We start from the raw sequence: 27,423 nt of genomic DNA, 5'->3' as shown, positions 1-27,423 counted from the left end.
TGTTATCTATTTATTTCAAATTTTAGGTCCTTCCTATATTGTCCCATAATTTTATCATGTAGTTCTTACGTTGCTTATCATTCATATTTTTATGACTTATCCATACCAACTTCCCAAATCATAAATTTAATAGTCAAATTAGTAAAAACTTTTAAAGCAAGAATAAAATGACAAAAGGTAAGGGATTGGGGTGCCGAGCTTGGAGGAATACGTTCCATATGAGACAAAGCAACAGATGTAGTATATGAAACTTGGCTCTCAGCCTCCTGAGAACTAAAACAAATGAGTCTTCACATAGCACAGGGAGATCAGCTCGGTGCTCTGTGACCACCTAGAGGGATGGGATAGGGAGGGTGGGAGGGAGACGCAAGAGGGAGGAGATATGGGGATATATGTATATGTATAGTTGATTCACTTTGTTATAAAGCAGAGACTAACACACCATTGTAAAGCAATTATACTCCAATAAAGATGTAAAAAAAAAATTAATGGTTTGTGGGACTTCCCTGGTGGTCCAGTGGTTAAGACTCCGCGCTTCCAATGCAGGGGGCGCGGGTCAGGGAACAACCCCCGTCAGGGAACAAAGACTTCACATGCCACATGGCCCAAAAAAAAAAAAAAAAAAAAAAAAAGTAATGGTTTGCACTATTCTTCCTGTATAATAAAAGAAAATACATGTGAGAAACTGCATCCTGTCTTTGAAGGGTTTCTTCCCTAATATCCATTTTTTATAAGAATGAGTAAATGGTATCTTTCACAAAAGTTGTTTTTATTTCTTTTTTTTTTTTTGGACTTGCAGCAAGGCCCCCAGCAGAAAAAAGCACAGAGTCCATGGGGTCCTAACCACTGGACCACCAGGGAATTCCCATCACAGCAGTTTTTAAATATGCATAGACAGTCTTCAAACAGACATCTAATAAGGTGCCACCCCTACTTATGCCCCCCAGAGAAGACTGCCTTATCCCCATGCCAGCCCAGGAAGACAAGCCAGGCAAATGACTGACCAGCCTTAGCCCATTATGAAAAGCGATCATATTTTGGTTACCAGCATATCCTGAATGCCAAGGAAAGGAAAATAAAACACAGCACACTGCCTTTTAGTTTCATTTCTGCCGTGGTATTGCTTATCTGACCCTGGCCATAATGTTTCTGTTTCCTAGTTTCCTCCTTGTATAGACACGTCATGTGTTCACCAAACCCCATTTCCTCTTCTTCCAGGGCACATGGCTGGACTGTGTTTTGTAGCCTCCCTTAAAGCTGGGTGGGGTCACTGGTCTGATTTTGGCTTAGAGAAATCAGGTCAGAAGTGACGTTTGCCATTTCCAGTCCTTGATTCTAAAAAAAACCCTTTCACACTGCTTTAATGCTTTCCTTCTCTGTGCGCCTCTGTCTCTCTCTCCTGTGGGCCAGCTGAGTGTAGAGAATTCAGCAGAGGACTCCAAGGTCATAGGAGATGGTGGAGTCACCAGATGGTAGAAAATGAGGTCCCTGAGTAACCGCAGAGAGCAAAAACATTCCACCCAAATGACGTTAGCCTTGCAACGGGAGCGAGAAATAACCCTTTTCTGTATTTAGATGCTACTTTGTCCTTTGTTTCCCTTTAGCGTCTTCTGAGAAATTGGCTCCATGTAATTATTTGTCCTGAAGTCACAGCAAATGTCCCTACAGGTCAAACCCAAAGATGGCCTCCGATGATTCTCATCTCCTGGCATTCAAGTCCTTGTGTGGTTGGTTCCCCCCACCCAACATTGAATTGTAGCTGGTCAGTGTGACCCAAGAACACTGCAGAAGAAACAGTGTATGATTCCAAGACATGGCAATTTCTGCCCTGGTCTGTCTTAGGCCACTTGCTCTGTAGGAAGCCAGCCACAAAGTCATGAGGACTTTTAAGCAGCCCTGTGCAGAGGCCTACATGATGAAAAACTGAGACTTCCCACCATCCACGGGTGCCCACTCGCAGCCATGTGTGTGTGCCACCTGGGAAGCACAATCTGTAGCCTCTGTCAAGGCTGGAGATGACTGAAATCCTGGCTGACAGCTTGGCAGAAACCTCCTGAGATATCCTGAGACACCAACACACTAAGTGACTCCTGAATTCCTGACCCAGAGAAACTGTGACATAGTAAATATTTATTGTTGTTTTAAGCCTGCAAAGTAGTGGGGTAATTTGTGATACAGCAGTAGATAACACTATCCGTGATACTGTTATTTGTGAAAATTTCTATATTCTTTTGTTTTAGTCTCTTTTTCCCCCCAGTATTATTGAATATAATTGAGACATAACATTGTGTAAGTTTTTAAATTAATTTATTTATTTATTTGTTTTTATTTTGGGCTGTGTTGGGTCTTCGCTGCGATGTGTGGGCTTCTCATCGTCGTGGCTTCTCTTGTTGCAGAGCACGGGTTCTAGGCACGCGGGCTTCAGTAGTTGTGGCATGTGGGCTCAGTAGTTGTGGCTTGTAGGCTCTAGAGCGCAGGCTCACTAGTTGTGGTGTACGGGCTTAGCTGCTCCACAGCATGTGGAATCTTCCCGGACCAGGGATCGAACCTGTGTCCCCTGCATTGGCAGGCGGATTCTTAACCACTGTGCCACCAGGGAAGCCCAACTAAGTTAAGGTGTACAACGTAATAATTTGATACATGTATATGTTGCAGAATGATTACTACAATAAGGTAAGTTAACACATTCATCACCGCACAGACTTACACCTCTTTGTGTGTGGTAAGAACATTTAAGATCTACTCTTAGAAAATTTCAATTGCACAGTACAGTATAAACTGTAATCACCATGCTGTACCTTATATCCCCAGAATTTGTTCATCTTAAAACTGAAAGTTTGTCTGGGAATTCCCTGGCGGTCCAGTGGTTAGGACTCTGCGCTCCCACTGCAGAGGGCCGGGTTTAATCCTTAGTCAGAGAACTAAGATCCCACAAGCTACATGGTGTAGCCAAAAAAAAAAACTGAAAGTTTCTACCCTCTGACCACTTTCGCTCCTGTCCCTGGCAACCACTAATCTTGTCTCTTTTCATGAGGTCAGATTTTTTTAAGAGTCCACATATTAGTGAGATCATATAGTATTTGTCTGTCTCTGACTTATTTCAAATAGCAAAATGCCTTCAAGTTTCTTCTATGTTATTGCAAAGGGCAGGATTTTCTTCTTTTTTATGGCTATATAATATTCCATTGTGTGTGTATATATGTATATATACCACATCTTCTTTATCCATTCATCTGTTGGTGGATACTTAGATTGTTTTCATGTCTTGGCTATTGTAAGTAATGCTACGATGAACACAGAAGTGCAGATATTTCTTTGAGAAAATGATTTCATTTCCTTCAGATACATAAGGATTGCTTTGGCTATTCAGGGTCTTCTGTTGTTCCATATGAAATTTAGGATTTTTCTTTCATTTCTGTAAAAAATGCCATTGGAATCTTGATAGGGACTGCACTGAATTTATAGATGGCTTTGTATAGTAGGGACATTTTAACAATATTATTTCTTCCATCCATGACTATGGGATGTCTTTCCATTTATTTGTGTCTTCTTCAATCTCTCTTGTAGATTTCAGCATACAGATCTTTCACCTCCTCAGTTAAATTAATTTCCAAGTATTTTATCATTTTTCATGCTACTATAAATGGGATTTTTAAAAAATTTCTTTTCCAGATAACATGTTGTTAGTGTATAGAAATGCAAACTTAAAATTTCTCGATTCTAATGGCACTCACTCTTTAGTGGGCCATCAGTTCCTGTTCATGAAACAGTATATACACAAGAAATCATTCTATTCATCTCCAAGTCACAGGAAGTTGTATCAACCCTGTATGTAAAAGGATATGGGGTGGAATCATTTGGTAATGGCAATTTTGAGGAATAAGTCTGAACAAGGTCAGCTGATTCTGATATCTTGAAATATTTAAACAGGGAGGGAGACCCTGAAATAAAAAAGAAGTTAGGATAATATTTCACAAACATTTCAAAACATCATTTGAAAGACCACTGAACTACTTGCAAGAGAATACAAATGGGACACCTACATTCCTTCAATAAGATGACACACACCAATAAGGGAAAGAAGAATATGTGAAATTTGGTGTAAAAAGTATGTGCTGTAACAACAACAGTAATGATGATGATGAAACCTAACTACTATGGAGTCCACATATATCTTAGATCAGTTTATCCATTCCTTTCTCCCACTTATTTCCCACAGAGATTCTCTTGTTCTCACATTTTTAAAGATGTCAGGTAAATAACTAAATGTCAATATAAATGGCAAAGTGATGGTGAGAAAAGTATGTGTCAACGTAATCAGGTGAGAAGTTTGAAGACGGATGCTTCTTTTTGCATCAGAATCTTTTCCCCTTATAGTAACTTACTAGAATTATGCAGTGGAGTTCCAGTACATACAGCTTCATATACAGAGGGGGGTATCTTGGCCAGTGAGCTTCTTTCCCAGGTGGGTAGTTGACAAAATTCCTCCAGCAGTAATCATACTCTAAGGAAACACAAATCTTGGTTCAGTCAACACATACAACAGAAAGTTAAAGAGAGCCCAATTTAAACATAATAATAATTATAATAATTATTCTTATTGTTATTAAATAATAATACTATGGGGCTTCCCTGGTGGCGCCATTGTTAAGAATCCTCCTGCCAATGTAGGAGACACGGGTTCAAGCCCTGCTCCGTGAAGATCTCATATGTCACGGAGCAACTAAGCCCACGCATCACAACTACTGAAGCCTGCACACCTAGAGCCCGTGCTCCGCAACAAGACAAGCCACCACAATGAGAAGCCCGTGCACCGCAACGAAGAGTAGCCCCTGCTCGCCGCAACTAGAGAAAGCCAGCGCGCAGCAACGAAGACCCAACACAGCCTAAATAAATAAATAAATAAATAAATAAATAAATAAATAAATAAATGTATTTTAAAAAAAATACCATATATAAAATCTCTCTGGCCTATTTACTGCTGGAGAAGGGCTAGACTCTTCCAGAATCCCTTAAAGGAACTCAGCAGTTCATCTGAAGATGGCACAGAGGCCATAGTGACAGGAGTGGGGAAAGGAGTCGTATCTTTGATGCTTTCCTTGCTATGAATTTCAGACCTGGTCCTTTCTGTTATTTTGGACTTTGACTTCTGAGACTTCCGGTCTGGGGTAATCAGTCTCCTGGCCTAGAAACATATCACCACCACCACAGTCTCTAATAAACATTTAAGATTCCTGGTTTATTGTTTTCACCTGGGGGTCCCATAATCTGGATAGTCACACCACTCTGAATCAGGTCTCTGAGTCCTTGCCGGTTTTGCGGATCCATGTGCTGGAAAAGCCGTGCTACATAAATAACCAGGGTCACTCTAGGATGCTGATTCAAAAATTCCCGAATAGCCTTGGAGCATTCCCAGCAGGGACTCCAGGACAAGAACCAGATGATGCAGCAGCTGATGGACGGGCCAAAATGTCTTTCTGAAGTAATTTTTTCTATACAATTGCGTTCAACATGCTTGGTGGTGTTTTTGCCCGAGTGTCGCCAGACGTGCTGGCTCTTGCCCCACTTGATTTCATAGAGCAGACGGGTCTCTTTACAGAGTTCTCGGGGGTCAAAGGAGACTTCAAATTCCCAGGGTTCAATTCTTCTCCTGAAATATAAAAAAACACCCCTGTGATGTTATGTCATCGTTTGAGGGACCCTAGAAATAACTTCATCTTCTCCTTCTGGATCAGGCAGATCTAAAACATGACATCTCATGGACTTCCCTGGTGGTCCAGTAGGTAAGACTCCGTGCTCCCAATGTAGGGGTCCGGGGTTCGATCCCTGGTCAGGGAACTAGATCCCGCATGCATGCCGAAACTAAGAGCCCACATGCCCCAACTAAAGATCCCGCGTGCCGCAACTAAGACCCTTCACAGCCTAAATAAATAAATATTTAAAACATGACATCTCAGGAAACTTTTTTTTTTCTATTCTGTATCTCAAAGTTATCTGGGGAGGTCCGTTTGGATTATTAAATTTTCTCTCACAAACATAGTGAAGAGATTTTTCCCAGCTCATGTTATTTGGTTACCACTCTCTATACCGTTGCTTCGTGGTCTTGAATTCAGGTATAAGTGTGTCCTTGTTCCTCTTTTAAACTTTTCTCATTATATTCTAATCTTATTTTATTTTACTTTTTTCTTTTACTTTATTTATTTTTGGCCATGCTGTGCGGATTGCAGGATCTTATTTCCCCAACCAGGGATTGAACCCATGCCCTCGGCAGTGAAAGTGCTGAGTCCAAACCACTGGACCACCAGGGAATTCCCTCTAATCTTTCTATCTCACACTTAGAGGCGATCTGTCCCACTCATTAATCTTCATTATTCCTCAATGGACTCTAGCTAGATTTTTTTCAGGTGTGGAAGCCTCAAATTGCCAAGAGGATTCTATTACCAACTCTGATAAGAGACTAATTTAGCCTCAGGATTCTTCCACATTCAATTCTGTATACTATTTCCTCATAAGAAATAAATTTAAATTTCTCTCAAGGGCATCTTTAGATACCCACCCTCATTGTGTGTCAAAGCTGTGACTCAGAATTATGCTGAGGACTCTTCCTTGCAATATGGTTGAGTCATAAGTTTATTACATCATCATATTTTTCACTCATTCCTAAAGAATCACTTCATTTATTATGTAAATCAATCCTTCCACCCATCATGAGAAAATATGTTCCCTGACAAAAGTCTCCCTGTTATAAAAATAGGTCTAGATGCCAGGGAGGCAAGACCCAGCCTCCCCAGATGCCTTTACTTGTTTTTGTTTTTGTTTTTTGAAAACTGCAAAATGTTCATTTATTATGTCCATCTTCTACAAACATTTATTGAGAATTTAGTATGTGCTCTGCTATGTGTTCTAAAACCTGGGGATACAGCCAGGAACAAAATAAAACCAATCTCTGCTCTCCTGGAGCTTCAAAAACAAAAAAAAATAGGTGTAGGGAATTCCCTGGTGGTCCAGTAGTTAGGACTCCGCACTTCCACTGCTAGGGAGCTGGGTTCAGTCTCTGGTCGGGGGGACTTAGATCCCCGCAAGCCAGGTGATGTGGCCAAAAAAAAAAGGTCTAGAAAATGGGCATAGAGTATAGAATAAGAAGATGAAATCAAAGTGACAAATGAGTTCACTGGACTTTTCACTAATGCCTATGAAAACCTGTGATTTAAAGAGAGAAGAACAATAGTAAGACGATAACAGAACAAAGCTGGAAGGTAATTTTGTTCAACAGAAACCAACAGCCATAGGAGCAAATATATAGAAAGCAATAATAATCATAGAGAATAGAGAGAGAAAAAGCAAAAGCAAGAATGGGAGCATGGGATAAGTAAGGAACCATAAGGAAAGCTATAGTCCTCCAGCTCTTAAATATCCATCGATTCTTGGTTGAATTACATGTGCACTATGATAGCATAATTCTTACCTCAAGGTAGCATCTCCAGCTGAAGGACCTGTTGACCAACAGATGATCATGTCAGATAACACCCATATACAAATGGAATGACTAAGAAAAAATGCTCTATTCTTCAAACCCACAAACCATATCAGAAAATGCAGTGAAAAGATTTTCTCCTGGGACTTCCCTGGCGGTCCCGTGGTTAAGACTCCCCACTTGTTTCCACTGCAGGGGGTAAGGGTTGGATCCCTGGTTGGGGCACTAAGATCCCTCAAGCCACATGGGCAAAAATAATAATAATAATAATCTCTCCTGGATTAATTGGGTTGGACAAGGTCATTGCATCAAGAAAAGCAAGATTTTTAAGGGCTCTGCTGAAATTTATTTGCCCAATACCAAACCAGGTAATCCTCTTTAAGGCTCCAAAAAGAAAGGGGGAAAGTCACCCTTCAGAGGATCTTAGGTGTAAATTATGTGCCCCCATAGGATCCTGTACTTCCTTCGTCATAGCAATGATCATGTGATGATTGCCTAATTACATGCCTATAGTAACACGTGTAAATTATGTGAGATATGGATTATACATATCTTGTTTCAGACCCTATCACACTGCCTGAAACATGTTGGTTAGCAATAGATACTTATTGAACAAATGAATGAAATTCACCACTATCCGCTATGGATTATTAACAATACTATGCAGGGGCTTCCCTGGTGGTGCAGTGGTTGAGAGTCTGCCTGCTAATGCAGGGGACACGGGTTCGAGCCCTGGTCTGGGAGGATCCCACATGCCACGGAGCAACTAGGCCCGTGAGCCACAACTGCTGAGCCTGTGTGTCTGGAGCCTGTGCTCCGCAACAAGAGAGGCCGCAATAGTGAGAGGCCTGCGCACCGCGATGAAGAGTGGCCCCCGCTCACCACAACTAGAGAAAGACCTCGCACAGAAACGAAGCCCCAACACAGCAAAAATAAATAAATTAATTAATAAACAATACCATGCAGAAGGACTGGATCTCTCATACATTGCTGGTGGGAATATAACTTGGCAGAGCCACTCTGGGAAACAGTTTGCAGCTTCTTAGAAAAAAATCTAAAAATGCAACTACCGTACAACCCAGCAATTGCCCTGCTGGGCACGTGTCTCAGAGATAGGAAAACTTAGGTTCACACAAAAGCCTGTACACAAATGTTCATATCAGCTTTATTTGTAATATCAAAAACTGGAATGAGCTCAGATGTCCATGAAGTTTGAGACACTGAGTGTAAAGTTCCCACCTGATACCCCTTCTCGGTGGGTCAAAGAGAGACGCAAAATTCGCTGCTCCCTCTGAGGGTGAAGTGGCTGCCCTGTCTCCCAGCCAAACTTATCTCTGAGGAGCAGTTTTTGAACCACAAGATCTTCAAAACAGAAGATGCCAAGGCTGTGTGTGTGTGTGTGTGTGTGTATTTGTCTGTGTGGTGAGGGCTCCAGATTGTGTCACTGAAGCATAACAATTATTTTGGTCTGAAGACATTTGAAAATAAACTCCCCTCCACGCCCCCCCACCCCACAATCCCTTATTTTCCTACAGGCAGAGCCTCCCAAAAGAACTCAAAAGAAATCAATTGTCATAAATCCCGTCCTTTGGGGCAACCAGGGGAGATTGACTCTTACCAATTGAGACACCCACTCAGACATTGTCACGAACTAGTCTGTCTCCATCTATTCTCCTAACGGCCCGTCTATCTTTCCTAAAAGTCATTTGTTTTCCCATTAGTGTTCTTCTTCCTCTCCACTTCTTCTATTAAGATGATATATAGGGGCTTCCCTGTTGGCGCAGTGGTCAAGAATCCACCTGCCAAGGCAGGGGACACAGGTTTGAGCCCTGGTCCAGGAAGATCCCACAGGCCGCCTAGCAGGTAAGCCCGTGTGCCACAACTACTGAAGCCCACGCGCCTAGAGCCCGTGCTCCGCAACAAGAGAAACCACTGCAGTGAGAAGCCCGTGCACCACAACGAAGAGTAGCCCCCGCTCGCAGCAACTAGAGAAAGCCGTGTGCAGCAACGAAGACCCAACACAGTCAAAAATAAATAAGTAAATAAACAAAACAAAATGAAAACAAAAAAAAAAAACCAAATTGGGGCCTTTGAACCAGCTGGTCTACCCAGAGGGGGCCTTGTAGAAACAGAGGCCATACCTCTATGAGGAGGTGAACCAGCAGTGAGAACTTCAGAAAGAGAGATTGAGATACATTCTCAGTATCTACACATGTGGTGCCAGGCAAGAACACTAGGCACATGACTTGGGGTGGTTTGAGGGATGAAACATACCACCTTCAAGGGAAATTACCCAGATATTTCAATTAAATAAAGTCTTTACACTTTTTCCCCAAAATACCAGTCACAAGAGAATTTTAATAGAGGGAAAATATAATGGAGAAAAAATATTGTTTCTTGAAACCTAAGACTGACACCTGCATTTTGTCTTATCACATGATGCCCACACTCTTGCAATAGTCTTTTCACTGGCCGCCTTTCTTCCTGTCTTTTCTGCTTTCAGTCAAGAAGGTATCAGAATGAGAAGCCTGTGCACTGCAACGAAGACCCAAGGCAGCCAAAAATAAATAAATAAATAAATATATTAAAAACAAACAAATTTGCTTTCTAAACTCACTGCAGATTGTTTCCAAAAACTCTTCTCTATCTTAACCAATTTATTCTTTATATTCCACACACAATCTTTGTAAATTCTCTTAAACTCTCAGTGTCAATCAACCTGGAATCTCCTCCTCTTTGCCAATTCAAATTCTGCCCTTTCAGGATCCAGTTCAAAACCCACCTCATCTGAAAATCATTACCTTCCACAACCTGAGTGTTTTTCCTCTCCCACGAATTTTTCTAACATTAAGTAACGGAACCTTAAATTATCCATTAACTTGCCCTTGTGCTATCACTTCTGCTGTTATTTTAAACTTTTATTTAACAGTTGTATTTTTTTTTACTTAATTTTTTATTATGGTGAAACAAGCACTGCTTTAGTGCCATCTGATCAAAATCATTTTTGGATGTAAACAGTTGGTATTAATATAACAACAACAACAATAATAATAAATCCTGTTTAAGAATATTAATATATTAATAAATAGGAAAGTTGGAAAATGCCCAAGGATACAAACAGAAGCAGGACACATATACACGTACGTACACACACACACGCAAGCACACACACAGTTTCTGCATTTTTCAAGAATATGTAGCTTTCAGGCCCCCGTCCATTTTACCTCCGTCAGAAGCCATGCTGCACCGTCACTGGACTTTTTCCCCTGGAGCTATATATTGTGCTGCCAGCAACCTGCCTGAACATTGTTTCTGCAGGTGTGACCGCTGCCACCTGTTTGGGCAGAGGATGACTCATTCCTGAGTCTCAGGCAGATACTGGGTATCTAGACTGCACAGACAGGTAGCAGATGAAGAGGGAAGTTGCTGCAGCTTGATAAGAAAGCATATGATGCAGATAATTAATTCTGTAGCATAATTCATTGAGAACATCCAAATTTCAAAGTGCTTGCGTGATAACTCAGAATGTAGGAACATTTTCCTTGAAAGTTAAAGCAAGACTGACCCATCATTGTTTATTGGAAAAAAGAGAGGAAGAAGAAAGGGAAGAGAGAACTGGCCTGTTTCCCTGACTTGAATGTTTTCATTGTTACCTGGTGAAGACAGTGAGGGCTTGCCCTTTAGCTATTATTCATTTATTTCTAACTTCCCTTATTTTGATCTTCACCCTAGATTCTGTTGGAAAGGGGAGGGGCATTATTAGAAGCAAAAGCAAAAGGACTTTGGTCTCTGAGTCAGGTAATTAGTGTACAAGTTTCAGGTGATTTCTCTTGCTTCTTGAAGCCAAGGTTAGTTAAAGCCCAGTCCACTTCCGCTTTTTTTCTTCCTTGAGAAAATGAATACTATACTCCCTATTGCCACTGTCTCCTGTTGCCTGAACCGTGAGTCAATCTCCTCTGGGTTTGAGCACACACACTCCCAGAACTGACGTCACTCTCAAGCCCTATGCCTCCCTCTAGGGTCTCATATCTAGAGCCCCTGAACTTTTTTTTTTTTTTTTTTTTTTTTTTTGCGGTACGCAGGCCTGTCACTGCTGTGGCCTCTCCCGTTGCGGAGCACAGGCTCAGCGGCCATGGCTCACGGGCCCAGCTGCTCCGCGGCATGTGGTATCTTCCCGGACCGGGGCACGAACCCGTGTCCCCTGCATCGGCAGGCGGACTCTCAACCACTGCGCCACCAGGGAAGCCCAAGTCCCTGAACTTTGAGTCTCAAATTCAACGAACCCTACACCTGATCACTAACTATAAGACTTTCCTTAATCATGAAATGAAGCTGGAGCCTGGACAAGATGAAGCAGTTGTTTGCAGTGGCAGGTGATACTTTTGAAGAAGGGGCAGAAATGCCTCATCATGAGTAAAGGTCCTTCAGGGACTTCCCTGGTGGCGCAGTGGTTAAGATCTGCCTACCAATGCAGGGGACACGGGTTCGAGCTCTGGTCCAGGAAGATCCCACATGCCGCGGAGCAATTAAGCCCGTGCGCCACAACTGCTGCGCCACAGCTACTGAAGCCCGTGTGCCTAGAGCCTGTGCTCTGCAACAAGAGAAGCCACCGCAATGAGAAACCCCCGCACCACAACGAAGAGTAGCCTCTGCGCTCTGCAAATAGAGAAAGCCTGCGTGCAGCAACGAAGACCCAATGCAGCCAAAAATAAATAGATAGACAAATGTATTAAAAAAAAAAAAGGTCCTTCAGAAGCCAAGTGTTTCAGTGAGGCATGTGTGGTGGGTAGAATAATGGCCCCCCCAAAGGTGTCCACCTTCTAATCCCTGGAACCTATAAATATGTTACCTTACAATAGCATAATGGACTGTGCAGATGTGATGGATGTGATTAAGTTAAGAATCTTGAGGTGAGAAAATTATCCTGGATCATCTGGCTGGTCTCAATCTAGTCTCAAAGACCCTTATAAAAGGAAGGCAGAGTCAGAGTCCGAAAAGGACATGTGAAAAAGATGTGTCAGGGGTGGGGAGAAAAAAAAAAAGAGAGATGTGTGATGTGGTCATTGGCTGAAGAGGGCCGTGAGTCGAGGAATGAGGACAGCTGTCGGAAGCCATCCTGGAGCCATTGCACCATGACAGTCATGAGCAACGGAAGGCGAAACTGCAAGGCAGCGCCGTGCCAGGAAGGTGGACTACAGCTCCATTGTTATGTTTTATGATAATAAATTTACATACAGGGGCAATTTTGGGGGGATGTTGCTCCACGTGAAAGAAAAATTCCTCTAGGACTCCCCCTCCTGAAACTACCACAGAATGGGAAGTACCCACTAAAGCCCCGTGGAAATGGGTAAAGAATTAAGAGCCTGGAACTAAGGGGATGTTTTTATGAAAAACACCCTCTAGTATGGAGTTATGGCCATGGGCCAGAGTTCCTGATGATGACATAGGAAAATTATGGTTCTATTATAAAGGAAGATTAATTATAGAAAAACAAATGATGAGAGCAGAATTCGTTGCCAGGATAGGGAGAAAACACTGTCTCAGTTGAAGAAAACAACGAGAAAGAGCATGCAGGTACATTGTAAATATTTTCATGGAACCATTGTAAAAGGTTGCTCATGCAAGAAGAAAAATAGGAACAAGTAGCTCCAACTTTTACAATTGAAATAATCATATAACTGCTTGACTTGGTTACTAAGAAACAACCTGTGATTAATGGGAACTTGGGGAAATATTTTAATAGGACATCTAGAAACTAGGGGATATTTGTTTTAAAAAATCTTTATAGAATATTTTGAGGTCTGATTGTGCTAAGATTGTTTGGCCACGTACCTGGTAATGTAATCAACTACAATATATAAACCTGTGATTGTAAACAATAGAGGAAGAATCAAGAATAAAGAGGAAGAAAAAAGAAGAAGAATCAAGAATAAAGACATGAGAGAAAGAAACATGCAATGCTGATACTTTAAGAAGTGTAATAGAATTATTTCCTTCGCCGACGCTATCCATCCCTTGGGTATCCCTGGACTTGCTGGAGCTGGACTCTGGCAGACAGCCTCTAAAAGCTGGACAAGGCAAGGAAATGATACTTCCCTAGAGTCTCCTAGAAGAATGGTGCCCTTTTGACACCTTGATTTTAGCCCAGTGACACCCTATTTTGTGCTTCTGATTTCCAGAGCTGTGAGATAGATAAGTTACGTTGTTTTACACCACGGAGTTTGTGGTCATTTGTTACAGTAGCAATAGGAAACTAATTCAGCAAGACAGACTCGGGAGAGGCACATACGTAACAGGTAAGGAGGTATATAATTTGAGTTAGTTTCTATTAGAACTCCTACTGAATGCTTGATCCATCTTCTGTATTATTTTAGGAAATTCAGAACACATGTGATAGACTGTCATGCGTTCATCATGTGTAAGAGAGGTCGAAGATAATCAACTATAAAATGTAGCTATTCAGTTTAGATCAGTGTCCTGTTCCTGTTATGCATTGTTCTAAATGCATACATATGCCTTTGTATCCACCACACAGTCAAGATATTTAAGCTTCTCATCACCCAGAAAATTCCCCTGTGTCTGTTTCCCCTGTGTCTGATTCCTCCAACTCCCAGTCCTTTAGGCAACCACTAATATTTCTGTCACTAAAGATTAGTTTAGACTGTTCTATAATATCATACAAATGGAATCATATAATGTGTAAGCTTTTATGTTTGCTTTTGTGAAATAAAATTCATATTTATGATGAGACAAGAAAAATTTAAACATAAAATTTCTTCTCTGCCCTTTGGCCTTCCCTCTTGCCCCACTGTGCATTGTGTATCTACATTATGCATTGACCAAACCTCCCCCATCAGCAGGAATACCTGCTCAACCATAAACAGCAACATTCTCCTAGCAACAAGACATCTCCTTAAAAGTAAACATTCCTTCTTGATGTGTAAAGGATCACAAGACCCACGACAATGATGCTTAAATCTGGATTAGGTAAACTGTCAATACCTCATTTAATGTACAGTCTTCTGTCTCAAAAAGGTTACATAAACTGTATTTTGACTTTTTTTTTTTTTTCTAGTGTCGAGTAGCCAGTGAGATCTTAATTCCCCGACCTGGGATAGAACCCATGCCCCCCAAACCCATGCCCCCCCAACAGTGGAAGCACAGAGTGTTAACCACTGGACTGCCAGGGAAATCCCAGACTGTGTCTTGACTTCTAACGGGTGGAAGTTCTCAGAGCTTTCTGAGATGCTCTTCTGGGTTAAAATCCTCGAATTTGCCTCAAGTAAAATTTTGCAATTCTTTCTTAGATTGACAAACTTTTCATGACACTTTTTTTGCTCAGCTATCCTGTGAAATTAATCAACATGATTAGGTGTATCAGTGGTTCATTTCTTTCTGTTGCTGAGTGGAATTCTATCATATGGGTATGCTACAATTTGTTTATTCATTTATCCTTTGGTGGATGTAGGGTTATTTTCCAATTTTAGGCTATTGTGAATAAAGATGATACGAACGTTTGTGTACAACTCTTTGTGTAGGAGTTTCTTCTTTCTTCTCTTGGTCGAAGAACCTGGGAGTAGAATTGCTAGATCAAATAGGTAAGTGTGTATTTAACTTTTAAGAAAATGCTGGACAGTTATAACAGTTTACATTCCGACCAGGAGGAAATGAGTGTTGCAGTTGCTTGATATCCTCACCAACACTTGGTAATGTCAGTCTTTCTAGTTGCAGTAATTTCTGTGGGTATGTGGATTTTAATTTGTATTTTCCTGATGATTAATGATGTTGAGCATCTTTTCATGTGCTTGTTAGTTATTTATACATCTTCTTTTCTGAAGCCTGTTTGAGTATTTTGTCCATTTTTAAATTTTATTTTTGTCTCCTTACTGAGTTGTAAGAATTCTTTATATATTGTGGATACCATTCCTTTGTCATATCTTTATATATATTTTGCTAAGTTTCTGGCTTGACTTTTCATTTCCTTAGTGGTGTCTTTTGAGGAACAGATATTCTCAATTTTTATGAAGTTCAATTTATCAGTTTTCTTTTTATGGTTAGTGCTTCTTAGATCTTGTCTACAAAATCATTACCTACTCAAAGGACACGAAGATATTCTCCTATATTTTCTTCTAGTACTCATAGTTTTGTTTTTAGCTTTTACATTAGGTCTACAATCCATTTTTTTTTAAAGGAACATTTATTTTTTAATTTATTTTGGCTGCATTGGGTCTTCATTGCTGTGCACGGGCTTTCTCTAGTTGCAACGAGCAGGGATTACTCTTCGTTGCTGTGCGCGGGCTTCTCATTGTGGTGGCTTCTCTTGTTGCGGAGCATGGGCTCTAGCTGTGGAGCCTTCAGTAGTTGTGGCACACGGGCTCAGTAGTTGTGGCTTGCGGGCTCTAGAGTGCAGGCTCAGTAGTTGTGGCGCACGGGCTTAGTTGTTCCATGGCATGTGGGATCTTCCTGGACCAGGGATCGAACCCTTGTCCCCTGTGTTGGCAGGTGGATTCTTAACCACCGCGCCACCAGAGAAGTTATATCAACTTCTGGAGGCTAGAAGTTCTGGAGGCTAGAAGTTTAAGATCAAAGTTCCAACCAATTTGGGTTTCTGTGAGAACTTCCTGACTTGTAAACACTGCCTTTTTGCTGTGCACTCACCTGACCTTTCCGTGTGTGTGCACCCTGCAGGGGTGGGGAACTCTCTTCTGATGAGGACACTAATCCTATCAGATCAGGGCTCCACCTTCATGAGCTCATTTAAGTTTAATTACTTTCTCAGAGGCTCCCATTTCCAAATATAGCCACACTGGCTGTTAAGGGCTTCAACATAAGAATCAAGGGGTACCAAACATTCAGCCCGTAACAGATATCTATATCATTTTCCCCATATGGATAACTGGTTTTGGTAGCACCATTTGTTGAAAACACTGTACTTGCCTTGGCACCTTTATTGAAATCAGTTGATCACAAATGTGTAAATTCATTTTTGAAATCTCTCTTTCATTCCATTGATCTATATGTCTATAATTATGCTTATATCACAATTACAATTATTATAGATTAATAATGTCTTTTTATGTTGGGTTAAATAAAATATTATTATTGTTGGGGTATAGTTGCTTTACAACGTTGTGTTACTTTCTGCTGTACAATGAAGTGAATCAGCTATGTGTATACATATATCCCCTCCCTCTTGGACCTCCCTCCCACAACCCCCCCATCCCACCCACCTAGGTAGGTCACCATGGGGCACCGAGCTGAGCTCCCTGCGCTACACAGCAGGTTCCCACTAGTTATCTGTTTTACACATGGCAGTGCACATATGTCAATCCCAATAATCCAGTTCATCCCAATCCCCCCCCCACTCCCCCGGGTGTCCACTCATCCGTTCTCTACGTCTACGTCTCTCTTCCTGCCCTGCAAAATCAGGTAGTATACATTCTGATTTCCCCATATTGCTTTGGCTATATAAGTTCTAGATTGTCATTGTCTACAAACATGCCTGCTGCGGTTTTGATTGGTATTGTGTTGAATTTATAGATCAACTTGAATAGAATTGAAACATTAAAACATTGTGTGTTCTAAATCTCAAACATGCTATATTCTTTCAGTTACTTAAGGACTGATTTCACTTAGCAGTGTTTTGTGATATTCAGTGTGTGTATTGTATAGTTTATTAAATTTATCCCTTAATATTTCATGGTTTTAATTTGATTGTAAGTGTTATTGGTGCTTTGTTTTTTTGTTTTTGTTTTTTTTTCCTATCCCTTCATTGATAGTATATAGAAATATAATTGATTTGTATATTGATTGTGTAAGTTTTGAGAAGAAATTTTCCTTTACTTTTTTTAGGTTCTTCTGGCTGTTCTAAGAATTACATTGACATGAGACAGATAACAGGAGAAAATCAAACAAAGTTTGATAACATGTATACATGGGAGAGACCCAGGAAAACTGAGTAACCCGTCAAAATGGCTGAAGCCCTGACCTTAAATACCATCTTCAGCTAAAGACAAAAGAAGATGTTGGGGGTAGTGGTTTGGGACCTCAAAGGGGTGGAAGGCAATTCACATGGAAATGAAAAAGCCAATGCTAAACAAATATTTGCTGGGCTGCCCAGAGACAATGGGACCCAGAGTGGATTCTGATCTCCAGGCCCTGCTGAGTTTCCTCACCACACTCAGCCCATACTCTTTGCAGAGATCTCTGGTGACAGGTGTATTCTGGGAACTGGCCCTTTATCTAAATTCTTTAGGCAGCTAAGGGGGAAGGTCAAAGTTTCTTCTTGAGTCTTTTGGGCCTTGATTGTTTTCAGCTTGAAATAATCTACATGCCAGAGACATTTTAGGGTGGCAAATTTTGCTCCCCTACATAACTAACCTGTGAACTTGCTAACTTCACTTATTTCTAATTTTTTTTTTGTAGATTTCTTAGGCTTTTCCAAGGATTATGTTGTCTGTAAATAAAGACAATCTTACTTCTTTTCCAACATGTGTGTCTTTTTATTTCTTCTTTTTGCCTTCTCAGAATGGCTAAGGACACCAATAAAATGTTCAATAGAGAAGGTAAGGGACTTCCCTGGCGGCCCAGTGGTTAGGACTCTGCGCTTCCACTGCAGGGGGCTCAGGTTCGATCCCTGGTTGGGGAACTAGGATCCCACAAGCCGTGCCCTGCATGGCCAAAATGAGAGAGAAGGTAAGAGTGAATATCCTTGCCTTGTTCCTGATCATTTTGAAGATCTAATTGGCTTTATTAAAAGATTCAAAATTGGACAGCAACCCGTCTAGCCAGTCAATAGAAAGGAGCTCCAAAGAGCTACAGAAAAGGAAAGATTTTTAAAAGCAGGGAGGGGGTGGGACAAAGAAATAATAAACAAACAAAAAGGGTTATTTCTGGCAAGGTTACCTTCCTTTGGGGGACAAAAGTATCTATTAGGCAGATTACTTCACTGGTCTGACAAGGAAATTCCAGACTAACCTGTTAAGTTTACATTCCTGGGCAAGGTTGAAATTGCATTTAGCTTATATAGCTCTCAAATCTTGGTCTGATGATATGGGCTTAGCATACGTGACTACATTTGGGGCTTATAGTTTCTTTTTTTAACAGGAGAAAGCATTCAGCTATTCTTTTTTTTTTTTTGGCTGTGCCGTGTGGCTTGTGGGATCTTAGTTCCCTGACCAGGGATTGAACCCGGGCCATGGCAGTGAAAGCACCGAGTCCTAACCACTGGATAGTCAGGGAATTCCCTTCTCTTTGTATACTTTGAAGCATATGCAAGACCTCTACACAGAAATAAACCCATACATCTACAGTCAATTGATTGTATTTATTTTTTAAAATTTTTAATTGAGGCAAAAAAGTACATAACATAAAATTTACTATCTGAAGAGGAGAAATGGTTGCTGAGGGTAAAGGAATGAATACCTGGGTTATATAATAAGGAAAATGCAATATTAATAAACACCTCAGAAGAGGCTCAGAGCAAGAGATATAGTGTCTCTTAGCTCAATTATGCCAGATATCTGAAAGAGTGAAGCTGCAAGTTTCCTGAGATCACTCCTGCTTTGGGGATCCTGACAAGATCTCCAGTGGAGGCCTGCAAACCTAAGTGGACTCCCCCTGAGAGACATTTTCATATGATATGATAATGGACTGGACTAATTATTAATGGCCAAATGGAACTTTGATAATGTGCCCGTAGTTTTTTTATTATTATTAATTAATTAATTTTTGGCTGCGTTGGGTCTTCATTGCTGCGTGCGGGCTTTTCTCTAGATGCGGTGAGTGGGGGCTACTCTTCATTGCAGTACGCAAGCTTCTCGTTGCAGTGGTTTCTCTTGCTGCGGAGCATGGGCTTTAGGCGTGCGGGCTTCAGTAGTTGTGGCACGTGGCTCAGTAGTTGTGGCTCACGAGCTCTAGAGCACAGGCTCAGTAGTTGTGGCGCATGGGCTTAGTTGCTCTGTGGCATGTGGGATCTTCCTGGACCAGGGATCAAATCCGTGTCCCCTGCATGGGCAGGTGGATTCTTAACCACTGCACAACCAGGGAAGTCCCTGCCCACAGTTTTGGATTTGTATGATTGTTTTGCTGTAAGGAACCCAAGTTCTAAGGGGGTAGATATTGTAATATTTTGATTTATAATAAGAAATATTTGTGTGGTCTTTCTCCCTGTTCCTGGCACAGAGATTCTAAAACCCTTGGAATGATCCAAGAGGTGAGAGCTATAAAGCTGTTCTTTATTATGTTGATAAGGGGGCTTTGGGAAAGTCACTAGGTAATCTAATGTTGTGGGCTGGATGCCAGGGGAATAAAACACATGATTAGAAGTTTGGAACTTTCAGCCCTACCCACCACTCCCTCTCCAGGGAGGGGAGAGGAGCTGGAGATTGAACCTATAACCAATGGCCAGTGACTTAATCAGTTATGCCTATGTGATGAAGCCTCCATAGAAACCCAAAAGGATCTGGTGCAGAGAGCTTCTGGGTTTATGGACAAGAATGTGTCCATGTGCCGGGAGGGTGGTGCACCCCAAACTCCATTCGGACAGAAGCTGCTGCGCTCAGGACCCTTGCAGACTTCACCCTATGTACCTCTTCTTCTGCCTATTCATTTGTATCCTTTAATATCCTTTGTAATAAACTGATGATCTCTCTGGTTTCCTCAGTTCTGTGAGCCACTCTAGCAAATTAATCAAACACAAGGGGCAGGTGCTCAGAACTTTGGATTTATAGCCAGTTGGTGAGAACCTGAGGTAACAGCCTGGACTTGCTATTGGCATCTGAGGTGGGGGAAAGGGGCAGTCTTGTAGGACAATTATGATGTGATTTCTTTTATGTTATGATTCCTGCTTATCAAGTGTGAAACGTAGGAATTAAGCTATGTTAAACTATGTTAAGTTGTTCAAAATCGACTCACAGTGGCCAATGTAAACTTAGTTGTTTTGAAACGTCCACTATAGGACTGTCTTAGAGTGATGAACTGTTACTTTACATAAGAAATTTGTCAGGCAACTTATGTCACTGGAACAGAAGGAGAAACTGATGGAGACAAGACCCCTACCCTGGGCATAACTGTTGCTCCTTAAAAAGAGACCACTGAGGGCTTCCCTGGTGGCGCAGTGGTTGAGAGTCCGCCTGCCGATGCAGGGGACGCGGGTTCATGCCCCGGTCCGGGAGGATCCCACATGCCGCGGAGCGGCTGGGCCCGTGAGCCATGGCCACTGAGCCTGTGCGTCCGGAGCCTGTGCTCCGCAACGGGAGGGGCCACAGCAGTGACAGGCCCGCGTAAACACACACACACACACAAAAGAGAGACCACTGAGCCAAGTGACTTGAAGGCCCTTCCCTGGAGGCCCCGACTCCACGCTGCTGAGAGCTGATCCAGCTGTTCAGGATGCTGGCGGAGGCTCTGTTGGAGCAGAAGCAACTTCCTACTCACACTTGTTACGAGACTAGTTGCCAGACCGATGCTGCTGCTTGTGCTGAGACGCCTCCTTCCCGACTTGTCCTTGGAGTGGTTTGTTACTTCCTTCTCTGTTTTCCTTACTTTGACTAACCTGTGTCATGTGCTAATTGTGTGCAGTAAAACTGAGCGATTCATGCATTGAGTACTGGCTACATTTCTTATATCTCCAACTTACCTGGACTTACCCCTGGGCCTGTGACAGACAGGAACTTAACCCGTAGGATCTGATGTTGACTCCAGGTAGACAATGTCAGAACTGAATTGAAATGTAGGACACCCAGCTGGTGTCTACAGAGAACTAGAGTATTGCCTGGGGTGGGAACACCTCTACACATCGGGTCACAGAAGTGTTCAGTATGAAACATTGAAACGCAGAAGTGTTTTTCCTTTATACCATCTTAAGCATTTTCAAGTATACTGCTATTACTTTCCAAGTATACAGTCCACTAGTATTAAGTATACTCACGTTGTTGTGCCACATAACTTTTTCATTTGCAAAACTGAAACTCTGAAAACCACAACTCATTCTTTTCTTCTCCCTCAGCTCTGAGCAACCATCATTCTACTTTCTGTTTCTATGAATTTGATTATTTTAGATATCACATGTAAGTGGAGTCATACAGTATTTGTAACTTTGTGACTGGCTTACTTCACTTAGCATAATGTCCTCAAGTTTCATTCAAGCTGTAATGTGTGACAGGATTTCCTTCCTTTTTAAGGCTGAATAATATCCCATTGTATGTATTTAGTACATTTTGTTTATCCATTCATCCATTGATGGACAAGTTGGTTGCTTTTGCCTTTTGGCTATTGTGAATAGTGCTCCTATGAACATGGGTGTGCAAAAGTCACTTTCAATCCCGTGCCTGCTTACAATTCTTTTGCACATATATCCGGAAGTCAGAATCCTGGACCATATGATAATTCTATTTAAAAATTTTTGAGGAACGTCCATACAGTTTTCCATATCAGCTGAGCCATGCAAGAGTTCCAGTTTCTCCATAAACTCACCAAGACTTATTTTCTGTTGTTGTTGTTTTAATAGTAGCTCTCGCAACAAATATGTGGTCAGCTGATTTTTTTTTTTTTTTTTTTTTTTTGCGGTACGCGGCCCTCTCACTGCTGTGGCCTCTTCCGTTGCGGAGCACAGGCTCTGGACGCGCAGGCTCAGTGGCCATGGCTCACGGGCCCAGCCGCTCCGCGGCATGTGGGATCTTCTCAGACCGGGGCACGAACCCATGTCCCCTGCATCGGCAGGCAGACTCTCAACCACTGCGCCACCAGGGAAGCCCCAAGGTCAGCTGATTTTTAAGAAGGATGCCAAGACCATTCAAACTCGTAGAAGAAAACATAGGTGTAAATCTTCATGACTTTGAATTAGACAACAGTTTCTTAAATATGATACTTAAAGCACAAACAATAATAACAAAAAATTGATACATTGGATTCCATTAAAATTAAAAACTTTTGTGCTACAAAAAAACACTATCTAGAAAGTAAAAAGACAGCTCACAGAATGGGAGAAAATATTTGCAAGCTATATATCTGATAAGGGCTAGCGTCCCAATTATATAAAAAACTATTACAACTCAACAATAAACAGACAGGGGCTTCCCTGGTGGTGCAGCGGTTAAGAATCCGCCTGCCAATGCAGGGGACAGAGGTTCAATCCCTGGTCTGGAAAGATCCCACATGTTGCGGAACAACTAAGCCCGTGCGCCACAACTACTGATCTTGTGCTCTAGAGCCCACGAGCCACAACTACTGAGCCTGCGTGCCACAACTACTGAAGCCCACGTGCCTAGAGCCCGCGCTCCGCAACAAGAGAAGCCACCGCAATGAGGAGCCCGCGCTCCGCAACGAAGAGTAGCCCCCGCTTGCCTCAACTAGAGAAAACCCATGCATAGCAACGAAGACCCAATGCAGGCAAATATAAACAAATTTAAAAAAAAACATAAACAGACAAATAACCCAATTAAAATGGGTAAAGGATTTGATAGGCATTTCTCCAAAGAAGATATACAGATAACCAATAAGCACATGAAAAGATGCTCAACATCATTAATCATTAGGAAACTGTAAGTCAAAAGCACAATGAGATACAACTTCCTAACTGCTAGGATGGCTATAATAAAAAAAAAAATTGACAATTAAAAGTATTGGTGGGGGAAATTCCCTGGCAGTCCAGTAGTTAGAACTCCGAGCTTTCACTGCCTAAGCTGTGGGTCCCATCCCTGATGGGGGAACTAAGATCCCAAAAGCAGCACAGCATGGCCAAAAAAGAAAAAAAATATGTATTGGTGGGGATATGGAAAAATTGGAATTCTCATGCATTGCTGTTAGTAATATAAAATGTTGCAGCCACTCTGGAAAACAGTTTGATAGCTCCTCAAAACATTAAACATAGAGCAACCATATGATCTGGCAATTCTAAGAGAATTGAAAACATATATTCCCACAAAAGCTTGTACATGAATGTTCATAGTAGCATTATTCATAACAGACAAAAGTGGAAACAACTCAAATGTCCATCAACTGATAAACAGATAAATAAGTTGTCGGATGTCCACACAATGGGATAGTATTCAGCCATAAAAAGGATGAAGTACTAATACACGCTAAAACACACATGAAATTTGAACACATTATCCTCAGTGAAAGAACTCAGTCACAAAAGGCCACAGAGTGTATGATTCCATTTTTATGGAATTTCCAGCATAGGCAAATCCATAGAGATAGAAAATAAATTAGCATTGCCAGAGAATGGGGAGTGGGCTGGGGAAGAAGACTTGGAGGGTGTCTGCTAATGGATATGGGGTTTATTTGGGGGGCAATAAAAATGTTTTGGAGTTAGATAGTGGTGATGGTTGTACGTCTTGTGAATATAATTTTTAAAACCACTGAATTTTATGCTTTAAAATGGTGAATTGTATGGTATGTGAATTATAGCTCCATTTTTTTTTAAGACATAACAAAAAAAGTTAACTGAAGTAAAGCAAACCAAACCAAAGCAAAAGTGTTCCAAGGAAAGTCAGGGGATTGTCTTGCCTGGGGCTAGAGAGAATTCCTTAGCACAAGGAATTGACATGAACAAAATTGGGTCTTAGTAGTTGAAGGGGCATTTATAATAATAAACCCACCATAGAGATATGAGAATGGAAAGAAATGGACAATGTGAGAAATAGGTCCCTTAAAAGGAACTGAATATTACAAAAGAGTTCATGTGTACTCATACACACAGGATCATAAACAGAGACCAACAAAGGGGAAAAATACCTGGCTCAAGAGAAACGTGTTCTTCACAATCCCACACTTTGATGGCAAGGATTCCATGAAGCAACTGAAATTATCTGCAAAATATTGTGTGTTCATGTGTATTATTTTCTGGGGGAGAGTCTATATGTTTTACCAGGTTCTCAGTAAGACCCTTGATCCTCTAGATATAAGGAACCATATATGGTTTAATAAATTTGCTCTTCCCTGTTTTTATCAACAGAGGGCAGAAAAGCAATACAATTAGCAGAGCCAACCGCCAGTACATAATTTTCTAAGACTCTTCAAGTCCTTCTCAATTTCTGCCATCTATTTCTTCCTTTGCTCTACCTTCTCCTCTAAACTAAAATTCCCTGACTGCAAGCCGCCTCTTCACCCATCAATGTCCTACTATCTCTGACTACCGATATCAGTGCAGCCCCACTTCCATAATTTAGAGGGATTCAATCCTCCTCTCATTCCATTTGCATTCTGTTTATACCTGTGGTACTTATAGTCTTCCTTTCAAAATAGCTATTGATTTTATTATTATTGTTGAAGGACAGGGTTTAAGGACAAAAAATAATAGATTGTGGCTAAAACAATCATTCTTAAATACTTTTCTCTAAGATCTGTGTGCATCTTTCTCAGAAAGATAAATTTACATTATTGGGACACAGCAAAGGTTATGGTTACAAATTTTGTGATACATTTTTGTCCAAAATAGTCATACCAGCTTGATGTTTAATGTTGTCAAGCAACAGTTAAACAAACAAGAGTGAGAGTGGCAAACAAACAAGAGTGAGAGCGGACTATCTGCTTTTCTCACTGGTGTGGCCTCTCCCGTTGCAGAACACAGGCTCCGGACGCGCAGGCTCAGCGGCCATGGCTCACGGGCCCAGTCGCTCCGCGGCATGTGGGATCCTCCCGGATCGGGGCACGAACCCGTTTCCCCTGCATCCGCAAAAGGACTCTCAACCACTGCCCCACCAGGGACACCCTACATTCCCTAATTTTAAGTGGGCTTTAAAAGCAGATAGTCTAGGTTTCCCTGGTGACGCAGTGGTTTCGGAGGAACAAGCCCAGCGGCCATGGCTCACGGGCCCAACCGCTGCACGGCATGTGAAATCTTCCCAGACCGGGGAACGAACCCGTGTTCTCTGTAACCGCAAGCGGACCCTCAACCACTGCGCCACCAGGGACGCCCTACATTCTCTCGTTTTAAGTGGGCTTTAAAAGCAGACAGTCCGGGCTTCCCTGATGGCGCAGTGGTTGAGAGTCCGCCTACCGACATAGGGTATACAGGTTCGTGCCCTGGTGCGGGAGGATCCCACATTCCGCGGAACGACTCGGCCCGTGAACCATGGCCGCTGGGCCTGCGCGTCCGGAGCCTGTGCTCCGCAACGCGAGAGGCCACGGCAGGGAGAGGCCCGCGTACTGCAAAAAAAAAAAAAAAAAAATTAGGGAATGTATTTATGATTGCATGCAATTATTGCCAATCAATTCTGCCCAGAAAAGGTAATAAAAGCAACAGATCCTAGCTCTTTTTTCCCCCTAGCCTTTTTAACGAAAGCAAATGCCTATTTTCAGTCAATCGCTCCTCAAAACTCAACAGATGCAGATCTCAGACATGCACGGAGCGCTCCACTCACAAGCAAAGTACAGAAACCTTTGTGAAAAAAGAATATGTGTATGTATAACTCAGTCACTTTGCTGTACAGCCGAAATGAACACAACATTGTAAATCAACTTACTTCAATAAAATTTTTTAAAAGGGGACTTCCCTCACAGTCCACTCGTTAAGACTCCATGCTTCTATTGCAGGGAGCACGGGTTCAATCCCTGGTCAAGGAACTAAGATCCCACATCCCACATGCCGCATGGTGCAGCCAAAAAAAAAAAAAAAAAAGAAGAAACTGTGATAATAGTTGAAGTGCTTGATATTGTCTTGAGTAGAAAATAAAGTGCTGAAGAAATAACCCATGAACAACACTTGATGTCCTAATATTTATGCCGTATTTTCTTATTTTAAAAGAAAATTTAGGCCTGACCTGATTTGGGGATGTGTCATTGTTGCCGAAACCTGGCCTCTGTACACCGGCACTGAATTGAATCTCAGAGACAGAGATCTGGGTGAAGCAGAAAACAACAGCTTTATTGCTTCGCCACGCAAAGGGGGCCACAGTGGGCTAACGCCCTCAAGACTGTGTGTCCCCATTGGAGGGGGCAGTGAGGAGTCTTATAGTAATGGTTCAAGGAGCAGACTGGTAGATAAGAAAAGAGTACATGCAGGCCCTACATATTTTTCCATCCAGAGATCATCTGAAGACCCTCAAAGGAGGCATCAGGTGGTCTCGTGATGGGCTCCTGTGGTTTTCGAGGTTATCGAGCTGTGACCTTCTCTCTGGGATGAAGAATGCTTACAGAGAGGGGAGTGTAAAGGAGAGTGTTCAAAAGAGAAAAATACCAGGTGCAATGATACAACGAAGCAGAAACAACAACAAAAACGGTCATCTGACATGCAAGTCGAAGTGAGGTTAAAACAGATCAGAGCTTGATGGAGGCTATTTTAACTAGTTTTTATAAATTTAGCTGGAACAAAAACCCCACTGTTAATTTAGTCCTTCCATTTCAATGGAAAAAGACAAGTGGGCATCAATCTCATCTGGCCGTTTCGTGCTGAAGCTGGGCGGGTGAGGGGCGGCGGGGGAAGAGGAGGGCGGGGACGGGGGCAGGCACGGCAAGAAGGGGTTTTTCTTATGGAAGGAATGAACATTCTCATGCCAACTGGCAGGCGGTTTGACAAGAGCCCTGGTGGTGGTTTTGCAGAAATACGACAGGCAACAAGTCATGATTCTAGCTAGAACATATATTCCCATTGCAACCATCAAAACAAAGTAAGAACTGGAAAACTCCTGAGAAAAGAGATTGGATGGCCCTGTGGGATCCAGGAAAACAAGTTTGAAAACCAACTGCAGACTCAGGAAGCAACTTCACAGGCATAAGCATCTGAATTATCTACTGTCTGGATGGGAGATTTCATGTCATTAAGAAGCGTTGTTATGTTTCCTGACTCATCGGGGTATAAAAGTATTACACAACATTCAGTATGAATTAAGGCACAAGTTCCCTGCTGTGAGGCAGTCAAGATATCTAGGGCCATCTGGTTCTGAAGCACAGCTTTTCACATTAATGAGTCCTCAGTGTTTAACAAAGTCAAGCTCTGTTGGCTG

At 41.9% G+C, this 27,423-nt stretch overlaps 1 protein-coding gene across 1 annotated transcript; it reads right to left on the bottom strand.

Annotated features, from left to right (window-relative positions):
* Positions 1–3,794: 3,794 nt before the first annotated feature.
* Positions 3,795–10,714, bottom strand: APOBEC1 (apolipoprotein B mRNA editing enzyme catalytic subunit 1). Its single transcript, XM_060113762.1, has 5 exons — positions 10,699–10,714; positions 7,466–7,493; positions 5,253–5,650; positions 4,386–4,504; positions 3,795–3,941 (listed from the first exon to the last, which is right to left on the bottom strand). Exons 1-5 carry the CDS (start codon positions 10,712–10,714, stop codon positions 3,795–3,797), a joined length of 708 nt encoding a protein of 235 aa, XP_059969745.1.
* Positions 10,715–27,423: the final 16,709 nt, after the last annotated feature.

This window comes from Mesoplodon densirostris, chromosome 11 (genome assembly GCF_025265405.1).
Source record: "Mesoplodon densirostris isolate mMesDen1 chromosome 11, mMesDen1 primary haplotype, whole genome shotgun sequence".
Lineage (NCBI taxonomy): Eukaryota > Metazoa > Chordata > Mammalia > Artiodactyla > Ziphiidae > Mesoplodon > Mesoplodon densirostris.
The sequence above is the reverse complement of the archived record's forward strand: the minus strand, read 5'-3'. Positions and strand labels throughout refer to the sequence as shown.

Coding starts and splice junctions, on each gene's coding strand:
- APOBEC1 (XM_060113762.1), bottom strand. Junction 5,651..7,465: donor GCTGGAGATGCTACCTTGAG/GTAAGAATTATG, acceptor TTTATATTTCAG/GAGAAGAATTGAACCCTGGG. Junction 4,505..5,252: donor CCAGATTATGGGACCCCCAG/GTGAAAACAATA, acceptor GTGTTTCCTTAG/AGTATGATTACTGCTGGAGG.